This window comes from Poecilia latipinna, unplaced genomic scaffold (genome assembly GCF_001443285.1).
Source record: "Poecilia latipinna isolate Pla-1442-1.1 unplaced genomic scaffold, P_latipinna-1.0 Scaffold42, whole genome shotgun sequence".
Classification (NCBI taxonomy): Eukaryota; Metazoa; Chordata; class Actinopteri; order Cyprinodontiformes; family Poeciliidae; genus Poecilia; species Poecilia latipinna.
The window spans coordinates 351,126-371,947 of NW_015112658.1; the positions used below are offsets into that span (position 1 = coordinate 351,126).

Genomic DNA, 20,822 nt, shown 5'->3' on the forward strand with positions numbered 1-20,822 from the left:
ACTGTTTGTTTCATCTCTGCCAAAGCTTGGCATCAAGAAGCCAAAATGTGTAAAAGCCCATCTTTGAGATCATAATCTCTTCACCCTCACACTTCCACCCATACAACTGCAAAATCCTCCAATGTTTAGTTTCACACCTATGCCTTCACCTCTCCCTGCTTCTTTGCTTCTTTCCACAGTCTCTATATTATTACCCCTTTGTCCTTTTCTTCTTCCAACCGCCTCTCTCACCACCGTCTCTTGACTTTCTTGTGTCCAGACACGGGACTCTCCTCACAGCAATGGGTTCTCAACTCTCCAGATGGAACAGTCATTTTCCACAGAAACTCAACTTCAAAGACTGGGAAGGAGCAGGAGGAGGAGGCAAGGGGGAAGGAGCCAAGCATCCGCCATGCTGACAAGTGATCTAACTCTGAGACACAATCATTCAGTCTCTTTGAGTGACCTGACATGAAGTAGGAGGAGGATGTATACTTTTCATACATGCTGATATAATCCTAGCTGCTTTGGAACAATAATAATGATCAAAATGTCATATGTCAGTCTCAGATTTTAAATGAAGTGTCCGAACGGGCAATGGTTTTTACTCGCAAAACTGTTATTTTTCATTTTTAAACAGTGCTAATGTGGACAAATAACTAAGTTGCAATATTTGCAGCAGGAAATCAATTTATGCAAAGAAAATCCATCTATGCACCATGAGGACATGCAAATGCAACAGAAAGTCAACAAGATTCATATTCATTAAATTTTACTGCAAAGAATCACCAAAAATAAAACAAATTCATTTAAAAACAGAAATTTAGGACTTTACCCAAAAACATGACTTCTTTAATGCAATATAGTCTTTTAAAAAAAAATTTTTTAATACCTTGTTACAATGTGTTGTTGGATAAGTATGCATAATTTTGCAAAATTATCAAATTAGAAAATCTAAAAGAAATCCAGCTCCCCTCAGATTGTTTTAGGAAGAAATAAGAGGACCCAGAAAAAAAAAAGTCCAATGGGATTTTCCGGGTGAAATCAAAGTTAAACTAATAAAATAAAAAAATTGGGTATTAATTCATATGGAGAAAAAAAAAATTATTATCCTCAACTTTCAGCAACAAATGTTCTTTTTTTGACACAATAGCATGAGTCACAAAAAACAAAAAACAGAATGAAAAACACACGAGTGAAAATAGAAACTAAAAAGCACTTGTGGGCACAGTATAAAGGAATAGTGGTGACGTCAAAATAATATTAGTGTGTAGTATATAACTCAGCATGTCCATATGACAGGATGTGTCACTGTTGCTGATTCTCCACAGCAGATCATACCACAGCCAAAAAGCGACTGTATACCAAGGTCCTGTACAATATGAATATATATTTCAGATTATTAAAGAAAAACAACTAAATGTAGGATTCTTCATCAAAAATATGTGCCTCATAATCTTTCAAAACTGTGTATTTGTTTGTAATCTAAAAAAAAAAAAAAAGATGTGTGCAAAAACAAGAAGACAGACCAGCTATTTCCTGGGGGACTGCAGGATCTCTGTCCTCCACCCACACAAATCCCTTTATTAATAACGATAATAAAAAAATGAAAACATTCCAGCATCTTAGTTCTACTTAAACATTGATCTGGAACTCATAGCTGAGCAGTCAAAGTGGTGTTAAGCTTTCAATACACAGCAGGAAACCAGAGGCAGAACTTCTTCCTCTGCCTATAAAACTCTTAAATAATCTGCATGAGTCGAGTCTCGCACATTGTCACCCACAACAACATGGCTACTAGGATCACTATAACAACCGAAGTTGCTGAAACACTAGTATTTAACTTTACTTTGTTCCATATAAGAATTTGTTGCAATATAAGTCAACTTGTTTCAGTAAGCGTTAACATAGAGTCAGATGTAAAAATTTGCAGGTGCATCTAAAAAGAATTAAATATTACCAACAGCAAAACATATTTCATTAACTGAACTCAAAAAAGTGGAACAATATCTTATACAGTACAAAGGTTTTTTTTTTTTTTTTTTAAAAAAAAGCTCAAACCTAAAGATGCTCCCTGTTCAACAAGAGTTGTAACCAAAAATATTCATAGAAAGCCTAGAAGAAGGAAAAACTGCAGTAGAAAATGGTACTTGAACAACAGAGATAAATGATGAATTTTAAATCAAAACCAGTTTGAGAGTTTGGTTGAGATTCACAAGACCCGCCACACACACACTCCCAAACCAGACACAACTGGCAGACGTGTCTTATTTGGGCTAACAAGAACTGGGTTGTCACTCAGTGATCCAAAACCCTCTTTTTAGATGAAAGCAACATTGATTTCATTTTGAAACCAATGTCCCAGAGTTTGGAGGAAGAGTGGAGAGGTACATAATTCAATCTGCTTGAGGTATAGTGGGAAAGTTCCACAGTCAATGATGATTTGATGAGGGATGCTAGTGTTGGTTCAAGTTTTATTTTTAAGACCAAAGTCCACATATTGGCCTGTCACTTTGCATTGACGCAGTAATTCATGCAAAAGAATCCCTAAACAAATATTGAGACCATATAATATCCAGTACATGTACGTACTTTTCAGTAGGCTGCCATTTGTGTATCAAAAAAGGCAGGATTAACAGAAATTAACACAAATTTCAGTTTTGAACTGAAATACTGCCATAAATTTTTTTTAATTATATTTCAATTTAATGAGATACACAAACAAATATGTATATGTATATGTAAATGTGTATTCTAATACTCTACAATATTGTCTCTTGCCTCTTAATGGTTCTGTGGAGTTTGCCAACAAATACATAACTCATTATGGCAGATTAGAGACTATCAAGCACTTACTATGTGTTCTTACTACAAATTATCTTTTATGCATGCAGTCTATAAGATTAATAAAAAAAAAAAACTTCTTTAAGAGATACATCAGGGTTCAATGGAGGTACTTTTGCATGAACACTTCTTTAACACCAACCTTTTGTAACATCAAGGAAGGCTTTGACTATATTGTCACAACATAATGTTAAACCACTAAAATAAAATAAGAAGATCTATCTGGAAGAAAGGAACTCGGTGTGCAGTGGTAAAGCCATGACTTCTTGCTGCAGCGTCATTGTGCAATGCAATAGAAGACTGGTTGCTTTTGTTGCAAATATAACAGGACAGACATGTGGGAGCATGTTGCAAGTAAAAGATGAGATCTATCATCTATTGAGTGAAAAGCCTTTCTGCCAGTCAATGTATCAAATTATTATATGCTTATTGCATCAGCATGAGGACATGTGTAATGCTTACAGCTCTCGCATTGACTCAGAGGGTGGCGGTGCTCAGCTGCCACACCTCTGAACAATAAGCACTAATTGCTCAATGAGCTGCAGCTGGAAGTGGCCATTACCAGCAACACGTTGGGGAGCATATATAAAATGTAGACAGGAAGTTGTAAGCTACAGGACAGCAAGTTCTCTCAGGTCCAGTTCCAATCTGCTTCTTGCTAGCACCTGTGAAATCTTTGGTGCTGTTCTCAATCAGAAGCCATGGCTCTTGGACTCCATTTGTGGTATATTTCTTTATAAATTATGTTCAGTGCTTGTATCACTGACAATTTGCTTGGCCTACTGTTTTCTTGTTGCATCGTCGCCTGGATTTCTTTGCTGTTGGATAGCAGTGTCTCTACTGAGCGGCAAGGAAAGCCTTTACCCAACTTTAAAACTTGTACATGTACAATGTATTACACTTTGTGTATATATATTGTTTTGGGATCACATCGCTGAACTCGGGACAAGATAAACCTGGTGGATGTAAATGACTTCTCAGACTTTGTCCTTGGATGAAGGGGAAAGAGAGCTGTTGAGTAACAGAATTGTAAACAAAGAATACAAGAAGTCTCCAGCAGTGCAGCCCTTGAAATTGTTTTCAGTCAACCAAAATATGGTTATGTGTGGAGAGAATTGTTAATGGTGTTTCTAGACAACGGGAGTCAAATGTCCTTCAGCCCATCACATTTCCCCTGCAATCTGGCAGCCAGCTGGTAGATCAAACTCAGCCCATCCTTGATTATGAATCTCAGTCAACACCTCTAGCTGTCCATGGAAGCAGAAAGCCTGCCCCTTCCAGCCTTGGTGAGACAACTTCCGAGTCTTTGCAGCATCTGCCTCCTAGCAGAGGAGGAGTGGGTGAACAGGTAACTGGTTCTCGTCACCAAGAGGTTGACTCTAATAATGTAGGGCCTGGATTTCTACATGCTGCTTCTTCCAACCAGGGTTCAACTATGGTAGAGGTTTCACTTAGCTATAGCCCCAGTCAAAGACAACCATCTCAGCAATATCGACCTGAAATTCCAAAACCTCAAAGCTTATCTTGGAGTACACCAGAGTGGTTTGGCCATGGTAATGAAATTGATATGTAACTCAACTCTGCTCTCCCAAACTGGCTTGGCTTTCCTGATGCCTGGTTTCCAAAACTGTATGTTGCTTCAAGAGGCTTCCAGCCCAACTTCTCATACAACTATTTGGCTCCTAGAGTTAGATCTCTCCCAAAAGCCCCTGAGCCACCCAGACCTCTGCCACCTCATAAAAGCTTCATCATTCAGTCCAAGAATGTCTACCAGCACCGATAGCTTCTTGAATCCAAAACTACCTACACACCAGACTACAAGGTGCCAAAGGGGAAATATGGCAAGAGTGTGACGGACTTGTAGGGAGCGGTGCAGAAAGACTACTCTCGCAAAATCTGTGTTCTAGTGCTACTGTAACTGTACAGCATTTCACAAGTGAACTAATGTCTACTTTTTTTTTTCTCTCTAGACTTGCCTGCCTCTGAGGAGTCTTCATTTAAAGGGGAAAAATAAATAAAACTTTTAGCAGCACTTCAGTCTCCTTTCATGAATGCATCAAAGGCACAGAGGGGCTATTTAAAAACCCACGAAGAGGAAAATTTTACAAAAATTCCCTACCTTGGCATTGGAATCCTTGTTTCCCAAATCCCCTGCAACGAGACAAAATGAGGTTGTTTAAGATGAACTCCAACACTGGCTAAACTAAAATAAGCTTTAAAATCACATACGTCTGACTTGTGTAGTGACTCGTTTTTAATTTTTTTTTTTTTTATAAGGCTCACCATATGAAATCTGTGCAGTGGCTGCAGAACGTTGGTTGCTTGAAAAATCTCGCAGTAAACTTGTGGTTCTTCACTTCATGCACATTTTTCTGTCGCAAGGCTCCTTTACGGGCGAATCTGTTCCCAACCCCCGCCGAGTCATTGTAATGTAGAAGATGCTCAGCCATTGCGGGGGAGTGAATAAAGTTTAAAAAGCCACAACTTTACTAGTACCGACGGCTGTCGGTGATGCTCCTGACGTGTGGCGCTCTCCTCTGACTGCGCTTCAGCTGAGCGCTCCTTTTCATTCAAAGTGACGCTGGAGAGGAGCAGCCTGCGTTTACGTAGCTTGCGTGAGAATATTTCACGTTTACTCATGAAAACGCATGCACTATACTTAAACGTGAAAGCCGCATCAACGGAGATTTTGCCTATTGTAATAGGAGGAAAGCTTTTCGTATAAAGTAATGACACATCCGGATGGGTACAGCAATTTAGGTCTGCATAATACAAAAGCCTTTAATATTTTTCAGCAAGTTGGTGTTAAAATTTACCACATGTTCATAATAAATTCGGTTTATTCTTGCTGTGTACATTTTTGTTTTTCAGATTTTAACAGAGCTCAATTTGTCATTTGCCTGACGAAATTGTGCACTTTAAAATAACCAGAAATCACTTCGGAAGGACGTTCAGGAGTTAAAATACGAGTAGCTCTTAAAGGCGACGCCTCCCCATATCAGAACAGCTGTGATTTAACCTACAGTTGTTGTGCGCCTTCGTGTGGACATGATAAAAAACTACAGCTTCCAAATAAAGTGTACATTAATTAGATTCAGTTTAAAAAAATAAAATGTACTTTAAAGTCGATTCAAAAAGTAAGCAAAGTATGGGCATTGATAAAGTATTTCTGAATTAAATGCAACTAAAAAGCCTTTCACATCTTCTATTAATTATCCTGCCATTCAACCATATTGGGTTTAAATTTTTAAATCAAATTACTTGATATTTTTGTAAATTTCTCTTCCATCATTGTGACCGGTATTAATTTTTTGTAAAAAAAAAAAAAAAATTGTAAATGAAATGGCTTGATGGAAGAGTCCCCAATAACAGAAATTGGTAGAAGCAGTAGAGGACATTTTTAAATGGTGTTAAACAATCACACTAATTGGTCTACAACTGGTCTTCGTATGAATCAAAGGGTATAGCAGAGCAGCAGAGGTTATTCTGGAATCTTTCTCTACTTGCGTTGTCTCTAGTCCTAGCATCTGAGAAACAAGGGAAGCTGCTTTTCAGGCAAAAGCCATGGCTTATAAACCTTTGTGGTATGTTTTGTTACTGTGGGTATTTGAGTTCTTGTTTATAATTGTGAACTTAATGTGTGTTTGTTTGCCATAATAGGATTTCTTTATTTTTCAACTTCTCAATTCCTCTGTTTGGTCAGCTTAGCTGACTTGCTTTGACAACACTACTTGTCTGTTTGTGGAAGGTCACTTTTGCCTACTCTCTATTCACATTGAATAGTTTACCACCATGCCTTGGGAGCCTTTGACTTGCAGTGTCATTGGCCAGGGGATGACTTGAGCCTCATACACAATGTAAGCACTAGCAATTTATCAAAATATGAGGCAGATATTTTAGGTATGGAAAAATGAACAATTTACCAGTCATTATATTTTAATTACTTTAATCTTCAACCAATCAAACTCCAGTTTTTATCACTGCACTTTCTATAAATAAGTTGGACTTGAGGTGGGCCTTCTCTTTAGCAGGGACAACAATATGGCTGACACAGAAGACACCCATAAGGTAGTAAACATTTCAACCACACACACAGAATGTTAATTTATACACGCTAGAACAAAAAAAAAGTTAAAAAGATTTCTGCCACTCTGATAAAAAATATCATGAGATAGTTATCTCAATAAATAAACTTATTGAGGTACAATATAATGTTATCTCATTATATTGAGATAACTATCTCATGATGATTTATTATTTTTTTTATCAGAATGGTGGAAACGGACTTAGATATCATATGTACTAAACATGCTCTGCCAACTTTAAATCTGAATGAATTAACGAAAGTTAAGGGGAAATTAGTCAGACATTACACTGCTGCAAGACGGGGACCTCTGTTGGAAAGAGGGAGAAGTCGTCTCCGCGGAAACGGATGTGTCGTAAAGTGAGGTTGGGAGTTTGAAGCCGTTTGAGCGGCGAAAATCGTGTTCAAGGTAATCTCCCTTTAAAGTAAAAGGTTGTGTTGTCGTACACCTTGTAGTACGTTTCAAAATCTCATTAGGTTACCATAGAGAGCGAGAGACCAATCGTTACAATAAGGAGCGAAGACTAGCAAGGGTGCTAGGCTTTAGCTCGGCTATCATTAAAGCTAATATCTCTCTAACAGATCATAGTTGCTCAAGCTGTGTAGTGAGTTGTCATGGCAACACAATACGTTCCCGTGTCTCACACGCAGACCGTTTGATTTGAAGATAAATAAATTGCCAAACCCGAGCTTCAGGTGGATGTTTATCGTGGAGACAGATTTTCAACAGGGATGTGAATCTGTCTAACGTTCTTTAATTTCGTATTCTGGTCACTCAAAATAATCCTTTCAGGTCACTATGAGCAAACAAGAAGAGTTGTGGGAGAAGCTAGACTCCGAGTTTGACCACATTCTGCTAGACATGAAACCGTATGTTCTCAAGCATCCCAGCAAAACAGGTGAGATTCCATCACAGCAGCACGAATAGAGATGCAACAGAAGAGAGCACGTCATAGTGCACTCACAATGTCTGGTGAAAATATTTACACACATTCTATGTAAATATTTACACACATTTTATGTTTGCATTTTGTCACATAACGGCTACAAAGCTCAGTCGGTGTCCTTTATTTAGAACAGTACAACATAGCAGGCCAGGTAAGGGGATCTTTTTTTTTATCAGAGAAACTGTCTACAGGATTATGGTAATTCTGGAAGAGTTGTGGAGATCTACACAAAGTCATAGATGGCAAACCTACTGTTAGTCACACACTCCTTCCAAATCCACATATTTAGACCATATTCATGCCTGACTTGAAAATGAATAACTGTTGAACTTAAAAACACAGACATGACCTACACGTAGACTGTGAAGCGATGCAGCATTTATAAGTTGTCCATCCATCCATTTACACCCTTGTCCCTTAGTGGGATTGGGAGGTGCTGGTGTCTATCTCCAGCTAACGTTCCAGGCGAGAGGTAGGGTACACCCTGGACAGGTCGCCAGTCTGTCACAGGGCAACACAGAGACACACAACCATGCACACACACACTCACACCTAGGGGCAATTTGGAGAGGCCAATTAACCTGACAGTCATGTTTTTGGACTGTGGGAGGAAACCGGAGTACCTGGAGAAAACCCACGCATGCACAGGGAGAACATGCAAACTCCATGCAGAAAGACTGGGGCTGGGAATTGAACCCAGAACCTTCTTGCTGCAAAGCAACACCTCTACCAACTGCGCCACTCTGCAGCCAATTTGTAAATGTTTATGTTTTTGTTACTGGGATATGCAGGAGGAAGTGTACTCCAGATGTATTCTAATGCAAATAACTGGGATGTAGACCTCTTCTGTTATGCTATTTTAGCATATAGTTCAAATGCAATTACAGATTTTAAATGTCCTTTTTCTCATCTCATGCCAGAGCGTCAGCATTGTGCCGTATGGATAAAGAAGCTGTGTGACCCGACAACATGTGGTTCGGGTGTGATGGATCGAAAGAACCGCAACATGTATGCCAATTTGCTGCTTTCTATGCTCAAAAGGGGCATCCTGGAGGGCCCTTTTACCGCCAAACCAGAGCCTGGAAAGCTCAAGACACTTCCAACCTACATGGTATGAAACATGGTCTACTCTTGACTTTTTTTTTTTTTCTTTTTTGAGATTTGAAATGTTTTAACCACTGAAATTGAGTACATCAACACATTTCCAGTTAATCTAATACTCTGCTGTCTAATCTGAATTTTTAGTCCATTTATTTTGATGAACCTCTGAGTGGTCGATCGGCTGAGCAGAACAGAGGTCTTCCTGACTGGGTCACAGGAGAGCTGAGTGGTTGCGCTGATGAAAGTTTGGTCATGGATCTTCTGAAGGACCGATCCAGTTCTACACCCATTACTGCTCATCACAGGTGGGTCACAACTATAATTCTGTATATTTGTAGTTTTTTTTTTTTTTTTTTTAACAGACCTCTTGTCTTGATACAGGTACTACTATTAAAACAAAATGTAAATAAATCTGCTAACACAGTACATGGTGGTGCTCCATGATGAGTTTACAATGTAACGCTAAATACCAAAGCAATTAAGCAGCAGAGTGTGCCTTTTGTCAGTTCCTTTCAAACTGTTAAGTTTCCTTTCAAACTATTAAGTGCAAAGATTCTTAATTTGGTTCTGAATACATTTCTTGGAAATACAGTGGAACCTCAGCATGCAATCTGAATTGGAACAAGCACTTTAGATCTTGAAAATTTGGACATGGAAACAATATTTGTCAACGACAAAATGAAAACATTCAAATAATTTGTCCCAAGCCCACTTAAAACTTGCACATTCCTCTTCTTTTTGGTATTATTTTATAGTAACTTTAACAGAAGTACTGTGTCGTGAAATTCAAATGAAAGATAAAGACTTGTTCGGGTGATTTTTGTATCACTTTGGTAAGCGCCTCACCTTTTCCATTGTTGTCCATTGTATTTAATTTGTGCCAGTAGATCAGATCAAATTTAGCATTTTATTCTTAATTGAGTTATATGTTTTATTGAAAACCCCAACAGATATTTTAAATTAGCAATAGCACATATGTTGTGGGATCTTATGGTATTAATGACTGCCTTTTTGTGATGGAAGTTATTGATGCATCAGACTTGGTGATGAGCTTGAGTCTCAAATAAGCCAGACATGTGTCAAAAAACTAGAATGCTTTGATAAATAGAAATGACATTGTGATATGTGCACAGACAATAGAAATCAAACCAATATAATACTTCATATATTTTTAATTTTAAAATCTTACTAAACCATATTTATTCGTTTGAGTCGGCCAGAGTTGGTTATTAATCTCTGAAACAGTAAAGACTCTCTCCCTAATATAAAGCCTTTTAACCTTATCTATTCTATTTTATCCTCGAGTTGGATGAATGGGAAAACATACATTATGCAATATCATTGCTAAATATTGCAATAAGAATGGCTTATTTTTCTATCTCCACTCCCGTCTGCATCGCAATTCTCTCCATGAGTTTTGCCCTCTCAGACACCATGTGTAAAATCTGATCTGATTGGCCAAATATATCGTTTTTTATGCAAAGAGTAAATGAATGGGACTTGAAAATATTTTTAACTATCACTGACCATAATCCAAGAGGTTCTTTGTTATAGAGCCACTGCTCTTCTTGATATTGCAATGATGATTCATTTTAGAGTTATAATGCAGCCCCCAAAGCGCTTTTGTAAGATGCTTCTCATTCAAACACACACATTCCTAATAAGTCTACATGCAGTGGTTTTCACTCTGTCAGATTGTGATGATCAAAATCAGAAGCAATCATGGGACTCAGCATCTTACCTGACGACAAAAGAGTCACAGGTGTGAAACGAACCTTTTGTATGTCAGTTAGAAGCTAACTGCTCTTTACATGAGCCACACGGACAGTCTGAGGTTTGTTGTTGTTTGTCCTCTCCGGTTATTTATTTATTTAATTAAACATCGCCTCGTATCAAATACAATTTTAAATATGATTGTAGCTGGGGATCTATTGGTTTTCAACAGCAAATAAAAATAACATAACATATTATTTGTTGGGGAAATGTTGTTAAGGAGCTCCATATTAGTTCAGTTTTGTCCCATGGGTGTGACATAACAATGTCATGTATTTTTGTGACATCCTTTCTATGTACATACACTTATACATAATTGGAAAGCTAACATTGTTGAGTTTCCAATGATGTATTGGAATGTAGATGCGATAAGCGCTTTTATCAAACCACTTAGAAATGTAAAATAATGGTTAACTCACCATTTGAGGCCTCATATTATTGACAGAATGAAGCCATTTAAAACAACCTTTTTTTTTTTTACATCCACAAAACTCCAATTAATACAATCCAATAAAATAGGGCAAAAGGTTTACTGATGAAAACCATCAAAAGCAAATAACATGCAAAATGTCTGTGGATAACATTTGGAAACCAGGAACTAATATTTATTAATAATATAGTTAGACTTATTGGCCTATGTTAATTATTCTGTAGAGACATGATGCTGCTCTGGGACAGTCTGACAAAAGTGAGGCTGCCATTTTGTGCCGTCGGCTCGTCAGGGCAACACCAACAGGCAAGGCGGATGAAGTATCTCGCCCAAGGACATAAATGACGAGGTCCAAAGAGTCACTTAAGGCTCCGGAGTGGCAGGTTACAGACCCTTTTTCTAGACTTATCTCCTACGATTAGTTTACTTGCAAGATCCTGTTTAGCAAAATTTGTACCACTCAATAAAATAACCATACGAATAAGACACAAATCATTACTTGCCTCAGTGGTGGGAAAGAGCTGATGTGAACACCACTGTACCCTCTTTTGATCCTGAAAGTGTAAGGACTGGCTACTTAAGAAGCTGGCCGCAATAACAGAAGTCAAAATTTTTAAATTGTAATTTCTGTTTCCTTTGCAAATCAGTTTTCAAAATATTTATGCACAACAACTGTTATGTCATCTGTAGTATTCATTTTGCATATTAATTTTAAGACATACCTTGAAAAGTATTAGGTTAATGTTTGAAAGGGTGCTGAAGGGAAACCTGCTTTATTTGTCTGTTAGGGAGACGGGCACAGGAGAAATTTGCGTTAATGGTTAAGGCATCTGTCGGAACTTTCCACTCAAAACATCTCCTACCAGTCTGAAGACATTGAACTGCGCTGTGAAGCTACAGACACAAATAGCTTTTCTGACTGATTGCCTGTCATCTTTGCTCAGGAGCACCATCGAAAAAGCTAAAGACATTGCCAAGTGCTTGCATCAGGCCGTTTGAGCTGTCCATTCTGAATTTTCAAAGAAAAACACTTCAAAACAGCATGAGAGAATAAGGAACTTCTCATATAATCTACCCATCGTTCTGTTGCTTTTCTCCACCGGCTGAACATGAGCTTTAATCCCACAGTGCAGGAAAGGCAAAGAATAAAGCTTAATACATCATTAGGATGTTTAATATTTAGTATCTTCTCTGCGATTTATCTTTCAACATGTGAAATGCTCAAAAAATATATTTGTTCTACGCCAAAAATGAAGTAATTCAATTGAATTTGCTTGTCTCTTTGATTACTGTCTAAAACTAAATGTGCTGGATGTGAAGGCAGCTTACTTTGCTTGTCATCAGTCATCCTAACATGCTCGGGGATATTTCCTCTGACTGCAGGCAGTCCAGGGGCTCCACAAAGTGATGTTAGCAATGGCTCTTGGTTTTTCAAATTTAATTAGGAAGGAGAGGCAAATCGGGGCCCAGTGGCTTCGTATACTCATTAGCATCATAAAAAGAGAGCACTGTAGTAGGCAGAGATTATTATACACCAGGGCGCTGCGTAAGAGGGAGTACAAGCCCACCGCTGCCGTATTTAATCCAAAGTTTTCTGTTGAGGCTGTGGAATTATGTCGTTACGATTAGGCGCAGCAGCACTTAGTGCTGTCACCTCTTAGGAAGATGGATATAGACAATAAAAAGGCCTACTGGGGCCTCACTGTGTGGTGTTTAAACATTTCTTCTCACAGTCTAAAGACATGTTAAGAGTTAACTTGCCAACTTCTAACAGCCCTGTGATTGAACTTTATACTGCTTGTTGTCCATCATTCCCAGATTTGCATAAACCCTTAGCAGGTTGCAAAGATGATTTTCCTCACGCATGGAAAATGCTTTATTTCTCTTTTTGATTTTTGGACATAACCCTTACTCCTAAGCCTGAGGCTGTAGGTCTTATCCAGAAGAGTTGGATTGGTCACTCCAGACTAGGGGGATCAGAATCTGCCTCGAGCAAAAGTTCAAGTGTCTTGGTGTCTTGTCCCCAAGAGATGGTAGGATGGAGTGGGAGATGGATAGACAGATTGGGATCCAGCTTACAGAAAAGCAGGTGCCACTCTGATCTGTCTTGGTGAAGAATAAGCTGAAGTCAAAGGCGGACTTCTGGATATATGCGTCACTTTCTGTGTCTCACCTATAGTCACAAGAAATGGATCAGAACTGAAAGAACCAGATTCCAATTGAAGCCAGCGGCTAAAACAAATTTCCTTGTGGAATCGCTTGACTTTAGAGAGAGAAAGAAATGAATCTTTAATCGACGTTTACATAAAAGTTCAAATTCTACTTGCTTTCTTTTATGTTACTTTGTTTGCATTGTCTTATTTTCTTATGTTTTCATCTAAATGTTTTTATAACTACAACGTAATGATGCACAGAGAAATGGGTGGTAACCAGAATCAGTTTTTTTTTTTGTTTGTTTTTTTTTTTGTCAGATGAGTGGAGGCGTAAAATTTAGCCCTGTAAGATTGCGCTGACATCCAGAGTTCCTACACATTTTAATGTTGAAATTCCACAATTTTCAAGACTGATTTTCAAACTTTTCAAAACAAGCAAACTAGAATTAAACAGCTTGAATACTTAGTGAGGCCATAGTACGTAGTTTCTGAATCACGATTCAGAAACGTTTCTGGGATTTCTGTGTGCCTGTGTTTGTTTTGTTTTGGCATGTGGACTAAAATAGATTGGTGCTATTTCAAAATCTATGATGAGACATTGAGATTCTACTTCCTGTTTTTCTGTTTGCCGAGTCCCACAGTGTTGAGATAAGACGATGAAAGACTCTCAGATCACAGACAAACATCCAGATAAAGAAAATTAACAGCACCAAGAGCCCTTTTATGTTTTTGTCCTATTTAGATATGATTGATCTCAATGGACTGGTATGACAGTGTGTCCCTATGATGTGGCAGTGTTTGATCTCCCCAGCTGTCAGTTGTGAGACAGACCTACTTTTCAGCTTGATTCATTTTAACCATCTTTTAAAGTTAAACTTTTAGGACGTTTTCAGGTGTTACTCCACGGTGCTCAGAATTAGGTCTGCTGTAATGTGTGAATTTTGTGTAAACCGCAGGGGTTACTTCATTAAAGCTATTCCAAATATAACCACAAGGTGGTGGTATTTCATTGTGCATAGCACACTTTGATCCAGAGGAATCTGGAGGAAGAGTTCTCGGGTTGAGAAGGTTTCCTCATGATTTTATTCACTCCAACTTCTTGTGCTTGTTGTGATCAGTCTAATATAAACTGTGTTCTTGATTTGACAAAAAGTGTAATATTCCATTCTACCTAGAATGGAATATTACTTCATATTTGCTGCGGTCTCTGTTTTAGAGCTTCCATGCACATTTCATTTCCTTGTTTTTCTCTTTTTCCCTCCTTGACGTCTGTCTTCCATCTGTGTGCTCTCCATCCACATATGAAAACTCTTAGCCAGCCCTACAGCCCCCTTCATTCTCCTCAGCTTTTATTTTCTCTACACAACTTTGACAGTTACATTTTATTTGCAGTTAGCTTTTTATTTTGGTATAAGAGTCTCTCATTGCTCTCTTTCAGTCCTTCCTCTGATCTTTCCCGGTGTTAGTTTATAGTGGAGGGTGTGCAGGGACATTGGGATGTTTGTATCCCAAGGTCAGACTTTTCCTGGGGGTGCTTGAGGCTGAGCCCTGGGCCCGCTGGCTCTGCACCTGGAGGTCAGGCTGGGGCTTGGATGTCAGGTTGCTTTAATCAACCAAGCTGCAGCTTCTCAGGGTTTACGTGGTGGATGCTCTTGTGTGTGTGTGTTTGCGTGTGCAACTATGTGTGAGTGTGTGTGTTGCTCTGGCCTGACTTGCCACTGCTTTGATCTGTGGGCCTCAGACTCCAGACACATCTGATTCAATTATCCTCATCCACCTGTTGACTTAGAGGCCTAAAATTGTGAAGCTTGGCCCCCCATCCAAATTTCATAGCTTCATGTGTGTGAGTGTGAACGGGTGCACACGCAGAGAGATAAACAGACTGTGTGAGCACACAGTACCTTGCCCGTTTTATTTAATATTCCTCATTGAATCAAATTGTATTTGCGCCCGAAAGTTTTCATACACATAATTCTCAAACAATAAATCATGATATATTCTGCCGGCCACTTTGAACACTTGCCAGATGTGAAATGTAACAGCTAGAGAGGGACGTTGGCACATGTGATGTTTAGTTTCCAACAATTACATTGTTGATTTTTTTATTTTATTTTTTTTTTCTCCACAAACCTTATTCATTTGAACTCATGTTCTTGCAAAGTTGGCAATAAGGTGTCATGGTCCAGTTTGAGTCCTTCATATTAAAATAATTATGCCAAATGTCAGACAGCAGATATCAGAGGGAAGATATGTGGTTCATATGACAGCGGGGGCTCAAACAAGTTTTTATTTAGGTTGTTAATTTCAAAAATATCTATTCAAAGCCATCAAACTCAATATAAAATAAATGGTGGTGGTCATTCGCGACTACATAACTAATCCAGAGACGTGAGGCTGCGCTAGAGAATTTACACAATGGCCTGTGAAGTATTGCAGCAATGAACAGTAACTTTGCTTGATCTCATTGTGTGCTATGCAAATGCTTTTCCTGCTTTGGTATCATGCATGCTTGAAACTAAAAGTGAAATTGACTTCTTTTCTGACTAATTTGGTTTTCCATTATCAGACTACTGGGAGAACTAGTAGAGCATTTAAACCTTGTTCTCAGATGCTCAGTTTTCCATTCATGAGTAAACTTTACTGTAGGATGTTGGACTTTACTTTTTTTTTAGAAATGACCATAGACCTATTTCCAGACAGATTGCTGGTCAGCAAGAGTTGCTTTTCCAAGGTCATTGGTGACATTTTCTCCCTGGTTTTCTGTTATCACAGTGAGGGTGTACTAAGTTTGTCAACCACTGCTTCTCCATTTCAACTTTATTTTTATGAAATGAAAAATGAAAGTTCGGAACCTGTTTTTAATGCTTGGTAAATCTGGAAAACACAATCGTTTTTTTTTATCATGTCCTGATGTGTAAAATTTCCGAATTGTGAACATGTGAAATCGTTAAAAATTCAGAAATTTTTACTTCCTGAATTTTTAATGAGTTCATATTTTGATGTATTTTCAAGTAAATTTATATTTTCCCAAAACTTAAGCAAAACTGGCAATTTTAAACAATCATGTCATATTGTTTGATGATTTGCACCTACAAACCCACAGGAGTTTGTTTCTTGAGGCGTCGTCTGTATCTGGGACAAATAGATTACAAAGTACCAAGTTGTTCATCTACAACTACATATCAGAATTTCTTTCTCCATAAATGCTTCGAAAAATCACAAATTAAGACTTACACATTATGTATCTTTTTAATATTATGACAGCTGTAGCTATATTTAATAGTCTTTTAATGGTTAATTTGTCAAAACGAACAATAAAAACACATTTGCAATGTACATAAATCTTTATATTATAACACGTTGAGGAGAACCTAATGTACCAAGATAAAAGGAGAAGCTATTTTAGAGATGCGTCTTCTAAAAATGCATGACTTTAGCTTTTTATGAGTTCCTTTGACAAGTTGTAGCACAACAGATAATTAGGTCACACCATGCAGCACTGCTAGAAGCCTATAATGTAATTATTACACTAACATCACTGTCCATGTATTTACATTACCATTTAAAAATATACCATGTGAAACTTTCCACATTTTATCACATTGAAACTAGAAACATTTATGTACTTTTCTGTGATTTTATAAGACATCCAACAGAGGTATTTTGTAGTTGAGAAGTGTAAGGAAAGGGATGCATGGTTTTCAAAATTTATACAAATGAAAATATAACAGGTGTGGTGCGTGTTTGTATGTAGCCCCTTGCAGTTGGGCCTGGAAAGTCTTTTTGTACTTTTTGACTTTTACATCTACAGATTGAAGCTTTCATTATCTCTACAACATTACCCCTGATACATCTAATGTGGTCAGCATGACGGTATTTATTCTCTAATTTTCTTCACCAGTCCTTTGAAATACTTCATATTTATTCTAAGATATTTAGGTAATAAAAAGGCACAAGTTATTTAGAGGTGTCAGAATGAAGGGGTAGTAAATCTGCATGCTAAGCAAATTAAAAAGGTTTGAGGAGTACAGATACTTTTGCAAGGCACTATGACTAGCTCTTAATTTGATCAGAGTATGTCTAGTAGTACATTATTAGATCACGAGGTCTAATAGTGAACACACTTACCACAGATGGAGGATGAATTAAAGCATTATTATATTAATCAATATTGGCTCTTCTAAGATGTAAGTGTTGTTTTGTATAATCTATAATCCTTAAAGTAGGTGCCCTCACAGGTCAAGTGATAATGAGATTCAGTGGTCCTTGTACTTAAAATGTACATGTACAAGGAAGGAAAAGCCAATGATCTTGTTATAGAGTGCTAATCAATCGCTCTCTGACCCACAGAAAGTGAAGCCATGTCTTCATAAGATGACAGAATATCTTTATTTAATTTTCTTTTACTGTGGCTCCACATCCGCATTCATTCACTCAATTATTGTTAGTGGACTGATAACGTCTCATGTGCCTGCGTCTAATGAGGCCGTTAGCGTAGTTATGCCCCTGATAGTTTGTAAGAGTATGTGGGTCTGTGTAATATATGGGAGCACTGTTAAAACAAGTGTGTGTGTGTGTGTGTGTGTGTGTGTCACCATAGATTTCCTGTAAAGCTGCTTAGTTTTTTTTTTTTTTTACACATGACAGACATGATGAGAGACAGTCATTGACGTGTCTGATTGTAAGGGAATGGTTTAAGTCTTAGCCATGCTCGCCATGTGTTGTGCATGGAAACTGAGTGAAGAATGGTGTGGACATTTATTGTTCAGATGGGATGGATTGCAGACCACAAACCATGCAACCAGTGCCAGATGTTGATGTGCGCATATGTCAAAGGAGGCTGCCGATGCAAGCACATTCATATACAAAGGGGAACAGACCGCAGGACCATACACTCACAGACTGTAGGTTATTTTCTTTTCACATGCATTCCTCTAATGTTTCTCTTTCAGGAGGAGACTGTATGAGGAGAAGGTCCTTCCTGAACCCGTGTCCTCCAGTTCACTCCAGCTGAGTCCAAGACGAGACTCGAGAATGGTTAGTTCATAATCACTTTCCCAGCTGCAAATTATCATCTAAAAAGTGTTATTTGATGCTTACCTTGCTGTAAAATGGCTTTGAATAAAATACATTAGTAGGTTTTAACGTGAGGGGATGAAGAAGATTTTGCTCTCAGGTTCAGTCAGGTGTCTTAAGTATATTTACCACTTTTCATTCATTCCCATTCTGAATAGCGCATGTATATTGGAATCAAGTGTGTGGATTGACAGTATTTTGCAGGTTTTGGATGAGCTAAGTTAATTTTTCTGTGACAATCTCGATTTCTTTTGTATTTTCCACATTCAAGAATTAGCTGATTTTCTGGGAGTTAAATTTCAACGCTCTCTGATCGCCCCCTAATGAGAATAGTATATTAGAACTTTTTTTAATCAACACAATTACCAGGGAGTTGAGTAAACTAGCCTATAAAAATCATTATTATTGTTGATTAGTTCAGTGTTGCTCTGATTCTGTATTGTTCTTAAAATGAACTGTTAACAAACGCACGACCAAGTCAGTGATGTGTCTATCATCTGCAGCCTGAAAATTTGGTTTAAATAGCCAGTGAACTGCGTTTCCAGCATTCAGATATGTTGAAATGAAACATTTATCCTGTTTGTCCGAGGTCGAGGCTTGGAAGCCGTATGCCATTCTAATCAAAAGAGGCACATAATCCTTAGCTATTCCATTCATCTGTTTCTTTGTGCCAGCACTGTCCCGCAGAGGTCCTCCCAAGGTCCACACTCCATCAGATCCTAATCACATTCAACAACATCTCTCAGTTTCCTATTGCTCCTTCAGTTTTATAAGATATTTCCCGTCTTCCTACTTCTGCTGCCCAAGCTTGACTTGGGTAAGCCGATCTTGTATCAACAAAAGCCCTGGAACCGTTTGAATTATAGTGCATAATAGAGATCCGGAACCCAGCCGTAACAAAAGACAGAAAAAATCTTCAGTGTAAGACAGTTTAGCTCTTGGAATGTATTGTTGAACAGATATTATGTAGAGCTGCTGCACATCTGGAGAACTGGATGCTAGAATGAATAGATTGAGCAGAAAAGACTGAGGATAACTAAGACATATACAGTGTTGTTGGTGTGTAAAGAAAGCACACAGGGCTCTGCCTTCAACCTTGAAACTTTAATAGAAACCGTTTGTTTTAAGCGGCGTTCTATCAAGTCGGCAGGCTGTGACAACCTCCATCATTGCCTGCTTTTTACTTCTTCAGGCTAAAATGCCAATCAGCGTGGTTTCAATAACATCCTCTAGTTTAAATCCCTACTATTTACTTCCATCGTGATCCTGCTGTCGATGCCATCATTTACCCCGTCTCTTTCTTCTCAGGTGGATGGGATGCTAAAAGCAAATGTGTCTGCTGGCGACAGCGAGTTGGAGGCTCGCCTTAACAGCTGGAACCTGGGGGTGAGTCCTTGGGCATGCCGTCAGCCTTCTGGTGGTTGGGGCTCACTGCAGGGACAGAGGTTCAGAAAAACTCAAAAGATGCACAAGACCCCAACCAGTACATTTTATTTTATTCTCCTGCAGTCAGTGCTAATGGTGCCAGCATCTGAAAGTCAGTAAAGATGTCTGGTTTTGTCAGGAATCGAAAAAGATTTTTGTCCCTTATTTTCAAAAGAGTTACTTTTTGTTCATTTTGCGTACTAGTCGTAAATAGGACAATGTCGATGCCAGTTTCAGATCTGGGGTTTAATTCACATTAAATTCCAGATCCAATCAATGAGCAGATTAAATTAAAACATTTTTTTCCCCCATGAAAATTATTATTATTTTTTTTAAGATAGAGAGCTTGGACTAGTCTGATCTAATAAAACAAATCTAATGAACTGAGCTTATCAACAAGTTCACATCCGATGTCCAGTTAAAGAAAATCTGTAATTCTGCACAGCATTATTAAAATTTAAAACTGTTCATGAGCCCTTTAATCAATTAGGAATCTGAGGACATGTTCCACATAAGATTCCTTTTTGTTAGAAGTTTTAGTAAACTCATCGGAGCTTGTTGGGATTCTCTTCAAAGAAGAAGGACTTTCTGCCTCAAGATTATTTTATTGATCAGAGGATTACCAAGCGAGGTATGTTACAAGTTTTCCTTGTGTAGTTTGTTATAGGAGCTGATTAAACCCACTGCTGATGCTATATTCCGTTGTGTGAATATAAGCTTTTTTACCCAGCCCCGTCTCCTCAATAAAATCTCAACTGACTGCTGCAGGCAAATCACGAGGTGTTTTATGGAGGTGGTGCACCTACAGTTAACATCTTTATCAGTGTGCTGAAACTGAGCTCTGTAAATAACACATTTTAGTTACACTCTTTTAGTTGTCTCATACTTTTATTGGTAAGTCCCATAATTAAGCTTTTTGTATAGACTTTATTTATTTATTTATTTTAATACAGTGGGACAAAAAAGTATTTAGTCAGCCACCAATTGTGCAAGTTCTCCCACTTAAAAAG

The 20,822-nt window shown here is 38.1% G+C and overlaps 2 protein-coding genes and 1 long non-coding RNA gene across 7 annotated transcripts in view; 2 read left to right on the forward strand and 1 right to left on the reverse strand.

Annotated features, from left to right (window-relative positions):
• The window catches only part of prkcab (protein kinase C, alpha, b), a 110,503-nt gene extending 105,090 nt beyond the window's left edge, over nt 1–5,413 (reverse strand). For 2 of the 3 annotated variants that reach the window (XM_015048230.1, XM_015048221.1), the window contains exons 1-2: nt 5,107–5,413; nt 4,943–4,974 (exon numbers count right to left, since the gene is read on the reverse strand). In XM_015048230.1, the coding sequence (XP_014903716.1) occupies nt 4,943–4,974; nt 5,107–5,273 (199 nt within the window). In that variant the 5' untranslated portion in view covers nt 5,274–5,413. The remainder of the gene's footprint in view (nt 1–4,942; nt 4,975–5,106) is intronic. The other variant, XM_015048239.1, reaches the window with a different exon arrangement.
• Nucleotides 3,429–4,608, forward strand: LOC106957059 (uncharacterized). Its single transcript, XR_001426884.1, has 2 exons — nt 3,429–3,547; nt 4,510–4,608. It is a non-coding gene; the product is annotated as an uncharacterized LOC106957059 (long non-coding RNA).
• Nucleotides 5,414–7,210: 1,797 nt separating the features above from the next.
• cep112 (centrosomal protein 112) overlaps nt 7,211–20,822 on the forward strand; it is a 138,281-nt gene continuing 124,669 nt past the window's right edge. For 2 of the 3 annotated variants that reach the window (XM_015048268.1, XM_015048283.1), the window contains exons 1-6: nt 7,211–7,316; nt 7,701–7,806; nt 8,775–8,965; nt 9,100–9,260; nt 18,264–18,348; nt 19,696–19,773. In XM_015048268.1, the coding sequence (XP_014903754.1) occupies nt 7,707–7,806; nt 8,775–8,965; nt 9,100–9,260; nt 18,264–18,348; nt 19,696–19,773 (615 nt within the window). In that variant the 5' untranslated portion in view covers nt 7,211–7,316; nt 7,701–7,706. Of the gene's footprint in view, nt 7,333–7,700; nt 7,807–8,774; nt 8,966–9,099; nt 9,261–18,263; nt 18,349–19,695; nt 19,774–20,822 lie in introns of all 3 variants that reach the window. The other variant, XM_015048274.1, reaches the window with a different exon arrangement.